The sequence below is a fragment of the Hemitrygon akajei genome, chromosome 13 (assembly GCF_048418815.1).
Source record: "Hemitrygon akajei chromosome 13, sHemAka1.3, whole genome shotgun sequence".
Lineage (NCBI taxonomy): Eukaryota > Metazoa > Chordata > Chondrichthyes > Myliobatiformes > Dasyatidae > Hemitrygon > Hemitrygon akajei.
The window spans coordinates 110,241,292-110,258,327 of NC_133136.1; the positions used below are offsets into that span (position 1 = coordinate 110,241,292).

At 42.3% G+C, this 17,036-nt stretch overlaps 2 protein-coding genes across 2 annotated transcripts in view; one reads left to right on the forward strand and one right to left on the reverse strand.

The window, feature by feature from the left end:
- Positions 1 to 10,970, reverse strand: part of blvrb (biliverdin reductase B) — a 40,515-nt gene extending 29,545 nt beyond the window's left edge. The window contains exon 1 of the mRNA XM_073065278.1: positions 10,719 to 10,970. The gene's annotated coding sequence lies outside the window, so the exon portion shown is untranslated. The remainder of the gene's footprint in view (positions 1 to 10,718) is intronic.
- Positions 10,971 to 16,362: 5,392 nt separating this feature from the next.
- Positions 16,363 to 17,036, forward strand: part of sdad1 (SDA1 domain containing 1) — an 87,162-nt gene continuing 86,488 nt past the window's right edge. The window contains exon 1 of the mRNA XM_073065277.1: positions 16,363 to 16,515. Coding sequence (XP_072921378.1) covers positions 16,426 to 16,515 — 90 coding nt within the window. The 5' untranslated portion in view covers positions 16,363 to 16,425. The remainder of the gene's footprint in view (positions 16,516 to 17,036) is intronic.

Below are 17,036 nucleotides of genomic sequence, written 5' to 3' on the forward strand. Positions count from 1 at the left end.
AAGTTAAATAAGGGTGATCATAGGTTAAAAAAAGTAAAGGTTATGGAGCGAATCTGAAACAGTGCTCACTCCATGAGAATCTCCTGCTGACCTCCTGCCTCTCAGAATCTTCTCCATCAACTTACCAACCACTGAAGTAAGACTCACTGGTCTATAATTTCCTGGACTATCCCTACTCCCTTTCTTGAATAATGAAACAACATCCATACCCTCCAATCCTCCGGAACTTCTCCCGTCACCACTGATGATGCAAAGATCATGGCTAGAACTCCATCTGCCACTTCTCAGCCCAGTTTTGCATCCTATCAATGTCCCGCTGTAACCTCTGACAGCCCTCCACACTATCCTGAAACTATTATGACACTTCATCAGACTTTATGCTGATTAATTATTTTTGTAACATTAAAAAAACTTTTTACTAAATAGAAATTTTCAGAACAGAAGCAGCATTAAGCAGTTTAGAAATTTAGTTTATTTTATGGTACAAGGTCCAATGTTACATTAAAGGAAAAAAAAATCTATTGGCAACCTGGAAAATAGCAACAGAAGTAGATAATTTTAAAAGTTAGTTCTCTCCACCACCACAAAAATAGTCCTTTATTAACTGACAATGCTGAGCTCCATAGAAAATGATGCAACCATAAAGTAAGAAAGAACCTGATTTAAATGGTTACAGTCTCAAATAAGCAACTTTTAGAGTGGTCACGGTTGTCACAGTGATAAAAGAAAAAAAACCTATGCCAAATTTTTAAAACTATTGTAATTTCTACAACAACTTACAACAAAAACAAACCATTCTGAATAGAGTCAAGACTTAGTTCCAAGCTAGAGTTTTACTTTGAGATTAGCCTTAAATTTAGCTTTACAGTTGTACAATGTACTGCGTATGTTAATCAAAATGGCTTCTTTGTTTTGTTAAGAGTAGGAATGCTTCTTTGTATGATAAGTGCTTTCTCTCGCAGTTGTTTAGCTTTAGACTTGCTGATATGGGGATTGTATTCATTTGTTGACCAATGGGGAATGTTATTTTGTCTTGTGAGGCTGGGAGCTTGGGGGGGGGGGGGGGTTTCACGGTCTTTTCAGGGGATTCGGGAAGAAGACGCTGAAGAAGGTGGACGTGCACCGCACTGCTCGGTCGACCACCCGGGTGGTCCCAGGTGCAAGGACGTGGAGGTCGGAGGAAAGTGACGAGGGGTCACATGGTTAGATGGTTGAGCTCCAATGATGTGCACTAAACTGACTGAACTTTGATAAGTTGGCGCCTTTTACTTTATTTTCTTTTCCTTCATATATATTGTATTGCATAGTACTCTTTAGTTTAGTTTTAGTAAAATCTTTAAAGTGTATTCCATAATGGTATCTGGTGTGAGTTTGATATTGTGTGTGTACGCACGGCATAAACTTGATTCTCACAGCACCTGCGTGTACGGGAGGTGGGGTTGGTGAGTGGCTGGATCTCCTTATAACTACACCTAAACTCCATTTTGTTATTGTATACTTGCGCAACATTAATGAAAGGGAAAGTACATTACATCAATCTGTTGAAGATGTTTTGAGGGTGTAAGTAACAAGATGGAGAAGGGGAAGCCAGTAGAAGTGGTGCATTTTATAAAATGACACATAAGAGACTATGAACCCAGCTCTGGTTGCACTCTGCACCACCAGCTCACATTCACTATTACAGAGTGAGCCAGGGGCCAAACTGTCCAGATGGCTGTACAATCAGATGTCAGACTATTAGAGTTTTACTAACAATACAAAATGCGTGGGAGAAGGATGAAGGAAGATTTTGAGGGGGGCATAGACATGATAAGTGAATGGGCAAGGATATGGTAGATGGAATATACTATTGAAGTATCATCCATTTTGGGAGAAAAAAATAAAAATGTAGCTTTTTAAAAACAATGAAACATTTAAAAATGCCAATGATCAGAGCAATCTGCAAGTCCCTGTACCTGAATCACAATAAATTAACATGCCCCCTGTGGTGAACTAGATATACCTGTCTGACTGCTCCTGTGGCTCCTCCCAAGACCCTGCTGACTACCCCTGTGGCTCCTCCCACAGACCCCTGTATAAAGGCGACTGTGGCCTGCTGCTCTCCCTCATTTTCCCCAGGATGTAGTGTTGTCCTTCAGTCAATAAAAGCCGATATCTCACTTCCTAAGTCTCGGCGTGAGTTATTGATGGTGCATCACCCCCTACTAATTAGGAAGGCAAATTGTATGTTGGTCCTTGTTGTTAGAAGAGTGGAGTTCAACAGCATCTACGTAACATCTATGCTCACTCAGCCATCTTCCTTTCATGCACTTATCCAGTTCCACTTTGAAGTTCCCCTGGATTACGGTGTACAGTTTTGGTCCCCCATTACACTTGGACTATTGTGCACAATTTTGATGCCCTGTTATAGGAAAAGTATTCTCAAACTGGAGATGGTGCCGAAGAGACTTACCAGGATGCTGCCAGGACTAGAGGGCCCAAGTCATAGGGAGAGTTTAGCCATGCTGGATCCCTTGGAGCATAGGAGAATGAAGGGTGATTTCACAGAAGTTTAAAAACTCATGAGGGGCTTCGATCAGGTGGAAGGTCACGGTCTATTCCCCATGACTGGGGAATCCAAAACAAGAGGGCACAAATGCAAAATAAGAGGGGAGAGATTTAAAGGTGACTGGGGACAAAATGTCTTTAAACAGATGGTAGTGAACACCTGGAATAAGCTGTCAGAGGAAGTGGTCAAGTCACAACATTCAGACAGGTTCATAGAGGGGAAGGGCTTGGAGGGTTATGGACTGAATGCCAGCACATAAAACTAGCAGGGAGGATGCAGTGGTCAGCATGAGGGCCTGTTTGCATGCTGCATTACCCTATAACTCCAGACCATGATTGAATCTGTCTTTCAACCTCCACCCAACAGTGTGTTCCACACACCAACAGCTCAATGCGTAAAAAAAATAAACAAAATTTCTAACTTTTTTTTGATCCTTTTACCCTCTAGTTCTTGATCCTCTATCAATGGGCACATTTTATTCCTGTCCATTCTGTACTGACCAAATGCATTATCAGATCCCCTCATAACCTTCTCAGTTCCTAGGAGAACAAACACAGCTTTTCCCTTGCATCTACTAACTGTAAAGTAGATGCACATACACACCCTCACTTCAAACTTGACCCAATGCAAACTATGTAGAGAATCATCGATTGTCACAGAGAACTGCTAAAACGCATACAATTGGTTTATTCTTCTCCAGCTATTTGCTGTTTGTCATAAATATCCATCATGTAGTTTATTTATAACTGGTATATTTCTTTGCTTTTCCCTTTATGAGAGGGGGGGATTTGCATGCATACATCATTTACACAGTTAACCAATCCACAGATTTTCTGACTTGTTTTATCTTCTTAAAGGATCTTGATTAATTTAGTGCTAAGTTGAGTCATTTTTTCCAGAGACTTAGCTGGATCAGCATCTGGCACATATTAATAATCACTTAATTCTTGATATCCACTTAGTGGAATTAAGCAATTTATGTGAGCACTTCGGAATTTAACCAGTTTTCTGTAAGTCAAGCATGAGCTGCTATTCTGAGTCAGTGCAATCCTGTATGTGTTCCCTGTATCAACTGTTACTCCATAATCTTATTTCTGACAGTTAAGTTTTCTAGGAGGCATTAACAAGTGAACTTCATTGCATAATCTGTCCCTCTGTGACTTGGGTTATAATTTCATTTCTGTCTCAACTGTCTCACTTCCAGCCTCTCCCCAAATTTTGGCTCCACCAAGCCCCATTGTATTTGGAATCTGTTACCCATTATACTCAGCAAGGTATAAAAACTGTAGAATGTGACATGCAGCAAAGTATAACTGCTGTAGCAGTTTAGAAAATGTTTAAAAATCACTGAATTATCAGTATGTCACCTAACACTCTAGCAAATTTCTACAGCTGTACCGAGGAGAGCATTCTAACTGGCAGCATTGCCATCTGGTATGGAGAGGGAACGGCTACTGCACAGGATCGAAATAAGCTACAGAGAGTTGTAAACTTAGTCAGCTCCATCACAGGCACTAGACTCCGTAGCATCCAGGACATCTTCGAGGAGCAAGGCCTCAAAAAGTCGGCTTCCATCATGAAGGACACCCATTACCCAGTTCATGCCTTGTTCTCATTGCTGCCATCAGGAAGGAGGTTCAAAAGCCTGAAGCCACACAGTCAATGATTCAGGAACTGCTACTTCTCCTCTACCATCCAATATCTGAGTGGGCATTGAACCCGTGATCACACACACACTCAAACACATTACATTTTCATGTTGTTTTTCCTTTTATGTATTGCATTGTACTGCTGCTGCAACGACACGACGTATGCCGGTGATATCAAACCCGATTCTGAAATATTGATAAACTTAAGTACGCTTCTAACACTTCTGTCCTTGGTGTTCCTTTGCAGAATCAATAACCTGAATAATATGGTGAATTAAATAAATGAATATCCTTTTGATTTGTAATGTGCTCATACAGGTACGAGAGGAGTTCTGGTGAACCCTGACTTGAAGAAATTCGATCTCACATATTTACTAGTTATCTTTGCTGTAAAACTGGATCCAATGTGTTCCTCCTTGATCCATTTTGAATGTGTTTTTAACATTTATTAATTTTTCAGGATGACTGAGCCCAATGTTTATGACCTATTCCTGAAAGCCCTTGCAAAGGTGGTGGTGAAACACTACCTTGAACCTTTGTAATCTTTCTAGTGAAAGTGAACTCCACAATGCTGTTGTATTTATACCCAGCTACATGGAAGGAATGCCAATTTCCAAATCAGGATGGTGCATAACTTGGCGAGGAAGCTGATAATTATGGTATTTCTACCATAGGGGTCTCTCCAACACCCTTCAGGGAGATTTATCAGAAGCGCAGTACACGCAGGGCCCTTGGTATTATTGAGGATCCCACCCATCCATTCAGCATCCTCTTTGACTTTCTACCATCAGGCAGGAGACTACAATGCATAAAAGCACAAGTTATTGTGTGTTTATGTATCTTCATAAGTAATTGTGTGTTTGTGTACTACTGTGCTTTACACTCTGGTTTCTATATACATTATTATGGTTATATATGCAAGTATATTGTTAAATGACAATAAACTTGACTTGACTATACACTTGCTCCTGTTATCCTTCTTGGTGATAGGGGTGGCAGATTGGGAAGATGCACTCAGAGCAATTGACTGTAAGGCACTTAAAGGCGGCACACCTGAGATACAAGGAATGAATATTTAGGGTGGTGGTTTGGTGCAAGCAAAGTGCTCTGTTTTGCTGTTCTGTTCTGGTGTTCAGTTTCTTGACAGCAACCGAGGCTTCACAAACTATGAGTATTCGATCATGCCACTAGCTAAATCTTTTCCCTAACACTTTCTGCAAGGACCACTCCCAACACACCCATTTCTTCCTTACCCTTGGCACTTTTCCCTATCTTGTAATAAATGTAACACTTGCCTTTACACCTCCTCCGTAAGAGACTTAACCAGCCCTTCCAGGTGTGACAGAAGTTCACATACAACCCTCCAACCTTGTCTATTGCATTCAGTACTCCCAATGTGGCCGCCTCTACATCAGATTCAGTGATCATTTCACAGGACACCTGCGTTCAGTCTGCAATAGCCATCCCAAGCCCCCCAGATGCAGGCCATTTTGACCTCACTTCCCATTCCCACTACGGCCAGAGGATGAACGCCACCTTATATTCCATCTCGATAGTCTCAGCGGCACAAATATTCATGTCAGCCCAATTGTATATGTAACACTCGTTTTGGCTAGTGGCTTAACCTAGGGGGTGATGGCCCCCAGCCCAGCCAAACTTAAGAAATCTCATTTGGGTGGATGCTGCGCGATGTGTCCCGTTAAAGATCAGTACCCCGAAATAACAAACAGTACACAATATGCAATTAAATGATTGAGCTTTATAATTCTTACTTTGACTATATGGTTAATAAGGAAAAAAAGAAAAAGGGCCCAGTCTCATGAAACAGTCTATTGCGCAATGTTGGAGTTTACTGATCCACCTCCTCCGATCGTCGCTGCCCTTTGGACCCTCACTCCAAGTCCACCCCGTCCAGTGGTCTACCAACTCTCTCCTCATCTCTCCCCGGCAAAAGCCCGCAAAAATCTCTCTTCCAGACTCAGAAGAAAGAACAACAGCTTTCCAAACCCTGTTATCTCTAGTCATAACCTAAACATTGCTGCTACAGAGAAACCATAACATTAGCAGTGAAACCGTACAGCATGTTGTACATATAAATATTGAGTTTTCCAATATTAGGTGAACACCCCACCCTTCTCCTGCACTTCCCCAGCTCAGCTCCTCTGGTCCTCCTATTGTTGACTTCTTCCCACCATCCCTCAGCCCCCTTTAGCCATTTTTGTCTGCTTCCTTGTCCATCCACCTACTTTTACAGGCAGATTTTACCCCCACTTCATCTGGTTGTTCATCTCTCCCTTCTCCTCACATGGTTCCCATTCTCACCTTCTTTACTAATCCATATCCAACTCTGGTAGCACTTTGTGTTCCTGCTCATCTCCCTCAGCAACCGGCTCCCAGTTTCACACTCCCCTCTCCCCACCTTACACCTCTGTGTGTGTTTTTTTTAAAACTGCATTTACCTCTCTCTTCTTGTCTGCCTCCATCCATCATTCACCTGGATAAGTCTTCCAACTCCACCACCTTTCACCTCCTTCACCTGGCAACACCTGCCTGTCATCTCACACCTTCCTCAGTCCAACAATCACTCTGGTATCCTTATTCCCCCCTCCACTCTGTGCTGATCATCTCCACTCTCAGTCCTGATGCAGGGTTTAAACCTAAAATGTCAAGATTGCAACCAGATGCTGTTCAATCCACTGAATTTAAAGATACAGCAGGGTAACAGGCCCTTTCAACCTAACCAGCCTGTGCCACACACTTTACACCCGGGTGACCAACTAACCCCCTACTTCCCCGTATGTCTTTGGACTGTGGGAGGAAACTGGAGCACCTAAAGGAGGCCCAAATGATCACAAAGAGCATGTACAAACTCCTTACAGACAGCAGTGGGAATTCCTGCAGCAGATTATTTGTCCAGATTCTCTTGTGTCTCTGTTTGATCTGTTACGAATGTGCCACAACTCTGAGGGGCCGAAGGGTACAAAGTAGCCCCCTCCTTTTTGAGAATCGCAAGATCGCTATTAATTCATGTCTGGGGACCCAGGTAATGAGAGAGAGAATCCTCAAGGGTTTGGAATGTGTGTCCTGCCCTCAAAGAGACAAAGCCACGGATACCGGCCATTGTCTCTTGGAGACGGAATTGTGTATTGAGTACTGTACTATTCATTGAAGCCCTCAGGGAATGACCAGAGTGGGCTGGTTGAGGGATTGCATCATCCCAACGTGACTGACATCTGAGACCCCGTGAGTAAGGATAAAAGAGGGTCTGGGGAACAACCCCTTCAGACGCACCAGGAGAAACGCTAGAAATCCCGTGACAGCGTTTAATAGCGACAGCCAGTGGGGGGCCCGCATGTGTCCTTTTCCATTTGCCAAGGAATTGGCGGGCCTTACCACGGAAGAACGGCTTTAGCTAAAAGGAGAAACCAACACCAACGGAACTCTGGAAGGATCGACATCATAAAAAGGAAAAGCTGGCAAGTTCTAAAAATCTGTCTTTTGACTCCAACCAAAGGCTGAATGAAATTGAGTGACTTTTATATTTCCATCGGACAATACATTATCCCCTAGACAACGATAGAGCTATTTCTTATTGATTATTATTATTATTATTATACTTTTAGATCTAGTATTGGTGACGTATAGTATCTGTATGTTTGCACTGATATTATTTTTGTGTATTTTTACCAATAAATACTGTTAAAATAGTACCATCAGACTTCAACGGACCTCTCTATCTTTACTGGTAAGTGACCCAGTTACGGGGTACATAACAGATCACAATCCTAACATGCTTTGGGGTACAAGGAGGTGAGTCACTCGCTGCACGAAACCATCCTCTAACTTGCTTGTGTAACTAGGGTATTGATGTGGCTAGTCTGGTTAAATTCCGCTAAATGGGAAATTAGGGATGGTAACAGCATTGAATCCCAACAACAGAAGATCAGAAAGGATAAATGGGGAAATAGCAAAGGGAGCCAAAGTTATCATGGCTAATTTTAATCTAAGGTGGTGGGCTGGAGATACGTCTCAACAAAGGAGGTGTAAGGCACTCCTTCCCTCTGTCAGCTTTGCACCTGCTTAGCCCTCTGATCAGGATCACGTGACCATGGGAGCAGGTCATGTGAGCAGCTGGTGCATATCACAAGTCCTGGTTATGTGACCACTGATGCTGGGCAGACAATCTCTGAAAAGTATTGATAAGGGCTAGGGTCACCTCTCTTGTAAAAGATAGTGCCCGGAAGGTGGCAATGGCAGACCACTTCTTTAGAAAAATTTACCAAGAATAACAGTGGACACAGAAAGGCCATGATCGCCCAGGTCACACCACATACTGAATGAACAAATTTTTAATCTGCACATCAACTGGAGTAAATTGGAGTGGACCCAAGTCACTTCTCAGGTAGGAGTTGACACATTTCATCACCTCTCAAAACAATTCATCACTGTGGATGGAAGTGCTTCTGGACGATAGTCATTGAGGTAGGTTACCATGTTCTTCTTGGGCACCAGTATAACTGAAGCTGCTTGAAGCATGTGGATACATCAGACTGCCGAAGTGAGAGGTTAAAGATCTCAGTGAACATTCCAGCCAGTTGATCAGCACAGGCTTTTCGTACCCGGTCAGGTAACCCATCTGAGCTTACTAAACTTGCTGCCACCACCACCCAGGTTTCATCACTTTAGAGTGTGAGGACACTCAGTCCTCATTTATTGTCATTTAGTAATGCATGCATTAAGAAATGATACAATGTTCCTCCAGTATATCACAAAGACAGACCAAGACTAACTTACAAAAACCACATAATTATAACATATAGTTACAACAGTGCAAAGAAATACCGTAATTTGATAAGGGCAGACCATGGACACGGTAAAAGAATGTCTCAAAGTCCTCGACAGCCCATCATCTCACGCAGACGGTAGAAGGAAGAAAAACTCTTCCTGCCGTGAACCTCCAGCGCCGCAAAGCTTCCCGATGTAGCCTCTGGAAGCACCCGACCACAGCCAACTCCGAGTCCGTCCAAAAAACTTTGCGCCTCCGACACCGAGCACCATCTCTGCCGAGCGCTTCGACCCTGGCCCCGGCCGCCAAGCAACAGGCAAAGCCGAGGATTCGGGGCCTTCCTCCCGGAGATTTTTCAATTGCACTGTAGCAGTGGCAGCGAAACAGGCATTTCAAAAGTTTCACCGATGTTCCTCCATGCTTCTCATGTCCGTCCCCATCAAATCAGGATTGTGCACGGCCCCTACTTACAGATAACAGATATTCATTCCTGGAGTGGCCACGCGCGCTGCTGTCACACTGCTACTTACGAAGCACCAGTAGCGTTATCCTGTTCATTTTTTAACTTGTGCCGCAAATACGCCTTATGTTAAATGTCAGTCTTCGGGAATGCATTTTAATATTTGTGCATTTGTTTGTGGTAAGACGGTGTGTGAGTTAAATGTGCTGTGTTGTGTCTTTTATCCATTAGAATGTTGTTTTGTTTGATGGTATGTGTGTTGAATGGTTCCATTTAATATCAGGGAATGCACACCAACTACAACCTGAAATTCCTGCTCTTCGCAGACAGCCATGAAACAGAAGAGTGCCCCAAAGAAAGAATGGCAGCAAAACATAAGAACCCCAAAGCCCCCTACTCCCCCCCCCCCCCCCCCCCGCACACACACAAGCAGCAGCAAAGCAGCGACCCTCCCCAGCAAAAAGAAATCAGCACCCACCAAGCAAACAATAGCAAAGGCCCCAAAGAAAGACAAAGACCACCATCTGCAGTCCAACGAGAGCTAATCGTTCACCCGACAATTCAACATCCCACAGGCTCTCTCGCTCCCCAAAAAAAGGGACGGAGAGGTGACGCCCTCCCCGCAGCGAGTATACAATTGAACGACGACAACTTTAATTTAATCTTCCATCCAAGTTCTACCGCTCATCAAGACGCTAAGGGCAATTAACCTACCCGTAAATACAGGAAATACAAAACTGAGTGGAAATGGGCTTCAGATTGTCATTGCCAAAACAGCTGGTAGTTCTTAAGGTGCTCCTAGGACGCCATACAATGATCCCGGTGCACCCCTCCCCTTGCTGTAAAGTGTAAGTATTTTTTAGCAACTCTTTCTTGGCAGCACCTTCATTCCCAATAGATGTGCTCGTGAATTATTTTTAGCCACGAAAGTTGACACCGTCTATGCCCCTATGAAGACCTCAGACAATCTTACTTGTTCAAAGGATCCAAATAAATTCAAACTACGTAATCTGCGGGGAGAGTTAACTCCCGAGATGCTGACAAGGTGTCTTCAAGTACTTTCTGCTTTAGTTTCTAAATCCAACAACTGTGGTACTTTATAGTTTAAACTTAGCATTAATAAATAATTTATCAACGCCGGCGACAACTACAGCAAAAATGCAAATCAATTACGAACTACAAATTGCAGTGTTCAGGAAATAAATTCGGCAGTGCGTATAGTAAACATTTCCAATGGTAACAACGTAAACGATACAATGTACAGGACATACTCACTTTGTAAACTAGTTGTAGCTCAGATTTCCCCTCGATTGTCGTTGCAGGGGAATGAGTGGTGAAACTTCGGTCAAAGATTGTGCTTCTCTTTTTAAAAAAGTAGTGCACAAACAGCGCCGTTTCCGGATGGCAGAGGCCGATCCCAAAATCCTCCCGCCCCGCCTCGTTAAAGGTACCTTTGGTATTTACACAACTGCGGCCAGCTAAAACATCATTAATCATCCGGTTGCAGGTTCGATACCACAGCGGTACCCGTACACTTCCCACACTTCTTCGGCTTGTTTCTGGAATCTACCCGAACATTTAAAATGAGGTAGTTTATGGAAAGGACTTCCTTCGGAACAGAAAGTTATTCTCGATTTAATCTGAAATTCAATTGGCGGCATTTTAATCTGACTGCTTCCCTCACATCTAAATATGCCTGGTTATCAGAAATCTCAGTTAATTTGAACAATTGAGCTTGTATCAACTGCCCCGCGTGAATCAGTTTCAAATTTCTACTGCCCCTTAAATTTCGTTCGGAAAGTTCGGCTTTAATTTTCAAGTCAGGTCTCCTGGTTGCAATTCCCTAATTAATGGAAATAGATTTTCTCTAGTTTACCAACTGACCGTAATATCATGGCAAAGACTATCAAGTCATTATCATGGTCTTTTAAATTCCGGGAAGTACAATAAAACCATGGAAATGAGCCCCTTGGAGAAAAGGTTCCACCAAATCCATACCTCACTCTCTTCAAGATCAATATACGTATGGTGTGATGTCCATATGTTCTCAAGGTAAGCCATGTGTGTTCTAAATATGACTTTATACAGTACAGCTAAAATATAATGCATATTCTCTTAAATTCTAGACTGCATGCTGTTTTGTGTTCCATATTCCCTAAGGTATGTTGGACTGTCATTATTTCTAGCTTTACACCATTTAGAGTACATATCTAGTTATCCATACAACTTCAAAGCTGAATCTCCTCACATTTGCCATTAGGAAATCCTTTTGCCTCAGTTTCTCCTAATCACTTGATCTAATCCTTCACGATCTGGATCAATACATTGACATCCAACCCTGGCTCCCAAACAGACAGATTTGTGCCTGCCCCACCTAGGCCATGCCATACCAAACAACTTGATCTGATAACATTTTTATAGAGGCAAAGAGTCATAGAGAAGTACAGCACAGCACAGAAACAGGCCCTTTGGTCCATCTAGTCCATGCTGAACCATTTAAACTGCCTAGTCCCATCGAAAGCATAAAGTTTCTACTTTAGTAACTCTATTTGCATTAACTATAATGCATCTTGGATATGTGGGTAGCAATCACTTGCCTAAATCATTCACAAGATACATAGATCCCTAAAGGAAGCTGCTTTAATATTATGTAATTTAGAGCATTTGTTCCATTACTTTCATTTATACAGCATCTTTTACAACCCCATGAATTCCCAAAGTTATTCAAAATTACTCATCTTGAAGTATTGTCAACACTGAGATACAACAGCAACCAAGTTGTAAATTGACTAAAAAGTCCCCATGCCAGCAATAGGATAGTGAGTTGTTATACAGATGCTGGCTGAAAGATAAAGTAACTCTGGCACTTGCCCAGCAATCCTTTATCTGCCTTGTTGAGTAAGTACAGTGATTTTTTTTTAAGTCCTAACAAAATAATTGCATCTCCAATGGTGTAGAACTCTGTTAGCCATGCACTGATCTGTTAGGCTAGAAAACATCCCCCACCCCTTTATAGTACTCTCTTTTCATTTCCCATTATTTCATTTGGTGAATAATTCATCGAATTTTCTAAAATACACAAGCCAGTATTCGTGATAATTCAATCCATTCTCCAATAGTTCTGCATAAAGAAATTCTAATCAATCTCATCGCTTGTGAAATTTCAATGAACTACCAATGTGAACTTCCCTAATCAGGCCTTGAACCTGCTTATGTTCTGTTTACAGTTAGTTTACAGGAAGTACTGCTGAATCAAAATTTATATTGCAGTTTTGATGGAAGCCATTGTTTTACCTTATTTCTCTTTCTAAACCCCTTATAACTTGTTTTAAAAACACTTCAATTACATTTCTCTGCTGCAATGGGGAAAATAGCATAGATAGATCTTTGGGACTTAGATGTAATTAAATTAGATACATTCCTAAAGGGCAAAGGGGGAGTGTGTGGGAGTGGAGTGATCTCATACTTAAATAGAATTATCAAAGCTAAAGTGAGACGAGGAAGATGTTACAGTTTATTTATTCAGATACCGTGTAGAATAGAGTCTTCTGGCCCTTCAAGGCAATGCTGCTTAGTGATCCCCCCTGATTTCATCCCAGGACAACCAGGACGGCTTTGGACTCTGGGAGGAAACCGGAGTACCCAGAGGAAACCTACGTGGTCACAGGCAGCGGTGGGAATTGAACCCTGGTCACCTGTACTGTAAAGCGTTGTGCTAACCACTATGCTACCGTGCTGCCCTGAGCAGGGTAAAGAATCTTGACAGTGAGAGAGAGCAGAAAGATAATGATAGGAAGGGTTGGGAGAGGAAGGAAATGATGGGTGCAAGGGAATGGGCAGGAAAGACAGGTACTGAATCAAGGCAAGGGAGTGTAGTCTTTTCCCAGTGCCAGTTGCTGCACTATCCTCTCAATGCTGTCTGAGCCCACCCTCAGTGTATAGGATCCTGGGGCACTCCCCTCCCTCCCTCCCAAAACACTCTTACTTCCTAAAGTCATGGTATCCAGATTCAATACTTTCCAAGCCTTTTTTCTTTGAAACCATATTCTGGAATCACTTCTTACTATTCACCAAATCCCAACAACACCTTAGCACTCACATCAATTGCAAGACTTTCATTCAACACAATTGTGTTGCCATGTGCATCTTCCCTAATGCACCTGCTTTTCCATTAGATTTATGTAAAACTTCTGATTCCTAATGAACTACCAAACATCCCTCCTTGGTAACTTTTCTACCTGAAGGTAGGCCCTTAGAAAAATTGCCAACTTCACCCTTTTCAACAGATTGATATTTCACTCTTCTAACCCACTGAACCATGCCCGGTCTCGCCTGCTACAGAGTCCTTAAATACCCTTCTAACCCACTGAACCATGCCCGGTCTCTCCTTCTGATGCAGGGTTCTGAAATATGTTGATGCCTCGCTAATCTGTGACCATCATGTTTGACGGTCTCCAAACCATTACAGTAGTGAAATGGGTCAAACCAGAATCAGAAGCAAAACCCTGTAATAGTACACTCTCCATTTGATCCATCCTTCGTAACTCTCTCTTCCACATTTTAAATACCATTTTCAGCAGTTGGCATTTTCCAGTTACATACCAATATTGTCTTTTTCTGTTTCCCACTAACTCCACTGTCTTTCTCCGATGACTCGGCCAAAACTTAATCCGCCATTTGACTTATTGGTCCCTACAAATCAGAATACCCCCCTCCCCCACTACTGAATTTTGCTGAGGCTACAACAGGGAATCTTTCTGATAATAGATCCTGGAAAACAGTAGCCCAGTATGTCAGTGGAAGGATCCATTTGTTTGGCTGATAGATCTGAAAAGAAAAATGATTATACTCTGAACAAAATCTCAGGAAGAGTAAATCTTAGAAAAGGGCCATTAGTCCATTGTGTCTGTGCTGGGAAAGGAAGCTCTCTGGCTTTCTCTGACCTGTCAACATCGGGATCATCACGGTGGAGGTCTTGGCTCTTCAATGCACATCCAAGTACTTTGTAAAGGTGACAAGCACTTCTCCTTCTACTGCTCTTTCAGCAAGCAAGTTCCAGACCCCATCCACTGTCTGGTAAAATTTCATTCCATCATCTCACTATCAATGCTTTGACTAGATTTATAAAAGATAGATAAACTGTTCAGGTATATAAAATGATGAGAGATATAGACTGCTGGAAAGCTTTCAAATATCAAATGTAGATAGAGCGAGAGGATATTGACTTTGTGTAAGGTGCAAGAGATTTAGAGGAGACCTGAGGTGGACATTTTACACCCAGAGAACAGATACTGGGAATACACTGCTTAAGAACATACAAAAGTCATTGACAGCATTGAAGAAGTGAAGAGGACAAGTGCTGGTTGGCATGGAAGCAGAGGCCTGACTAACCTATTTCCATGCTGAAGTCCCTCACTTACACTGTTCAACTCCCTCATATTCTTCCGATCAACTCTCCTCTCACCCACCCCTATTCTAGCCAATTCAATCTTTTCTCATGACTAAAATGTTCATAAATCAGGACTACTCTCTTTACACTGCAGCCACGTTTCCTGTGTTGTGCTGGTCAGAATTGTATCCCCAACACACCAAAGATTTTCCACAAGACTTGAGTCAGCAGTGTGATGACAAACACTATTTGCCTGGAGAAGTGTAGTTTCAGTTCCCACCACCCCTAAGAGCACGGTAGTTATAGCGTGCACTATCTACAAAGTGTACTGCACTTACTCACCAGGATCTTTGACAACACTTCCCAAATCTACAACCTCTGCCATCGAGAAGGACAAGGGTTTGTGGTACATGGGAACACTACCACATGGACGTTCCCTTTTAAATTGCACCCCATACTGCCTTGGAAACAAATAACCAGTCCTTTTCATCACCAGCTCTGAATCCTAGAATTTCCTACCTAAGAGTGTTGTGAGAGTACGCTCATCAGAGGGGTGACAGGGGTCCAAGGTAGCAGATTACTGGAGTAAATAAGGATTGTAACAAATGTTGGTCATGTTAGCGGTCCGCAAATCCTGAAAAATGAACTTATCAAAAATATCTTGAGCTGGTTGAGTGTAATTTTATTAAAAGAACGTGCAGGCTTGAAGGGTCAAGTGAGCTACTCATACTCGCAACTCATGTTTAAAGTTTAATTACTTGTCATCAGATAGATTGTAACTTTTACCTCAAAATTACAAAAACATAAAGACCAAAACTAATTCCAGCAAGTAAAAATTTGAATTAAAATTCCAGTTGGGAGCTGTTGATGATGAAAAAAAAACTAATTCAGAAAATGTTGTTTTAACATTATAAAAGTACAAAGAAAGCAATTTAACAATAAAAATCTATAAATTACACACCCCATCGCTATGATAGATTGAAGATTCAAGCTTTATTGTTATTCTTTAGTTTAGGAGTGTAAAGGAGAACAAAATGATTGTTACTCCTTTACACTCACTCGTGTACTGTAGAATAACACTGCAACTGGGAAAATACTGAGGTGGTGTTTGTATATGGGTTCATTGTCCATTCAGACATCTAATGGTAGATTTCATTCCTCTCTTTTAGCACTACTTATTTACTTTTAATTTTCTTTTCTTGTAGTTTTCATTATAATGTATTGCAATGTACTGCTGCCGCAAAACAACAAATTTCACGACATATGCCAGTGATATTAAACCTGATTCTGATAATTACTCAAAATCCAATACTCTAACAAAAAGGGTTTGTCCACGTGATAGAAATATTAAAACAGTACATATATATTTGACTGTCGCAGTGTCTAGAAAGCATGTCCTCCTTTATCCCATTGCAGAGTAGTTAGGAACAAGATAAGCCACTTGCTCCGCCAACCTATTCAGCTTGTAGTTTCGAAATGGTTTGTTTTCGCTTCGTACTTTCTGACCGTCACGGACACCGTCGCGTTGGCACGCTGGGAATTTTAGCGACCGCGCACGTTGTACGCGGGTCCGAGGGGGAGCCGGAGGCCGCGATGTCGGTGAGGAACAACAATAAGCTGCCCAGTAACCTGCCGCAGCTGCAAAACCTCATCAAAAGGGATCCGCGCTCCTACACCGAGGAGGTGAGTGCTTCTGCAACCGGGCGTGCTGTTCCTCATCACTTTGTCACTGAAAGGCCTGGCTACCGTGACTGTCAAATGGTCAAAGTAAATTTGTTATCGAGTAACACATGTCACCATATACCACCCTGAGATTGGTTTCCTTGCGGGCAATCACAGTAAATACAAGGAACACAATAGAACCAATGAAAGACTGCACGCAACTGAACGGACAACTAACAATGTGCAAAAAAAAACTGCAAACACAAAAAGAATGAAAGAAAAATAATAAATACGCAATAAATATCGAGAACATGAGATGAAGAGTCATTGAAAGTGAGGCCACAGGTTGTGGGGACAGTTCAGCGATGGTTCGAGCCGATGGGTGAGGGGTAATAACGGTTCATGAACCTGGTGGTGTGGGTCCTGTATCTCCTTCCTGATGGCAGCAGCGAGAAGAGAGCGTGGCCTGGGATGGTGGGGGTCTTCAGTGATGGATACTGCCTTACTAAGTCAGTGGTCCTGGTAAATGTGCGCAATGATGG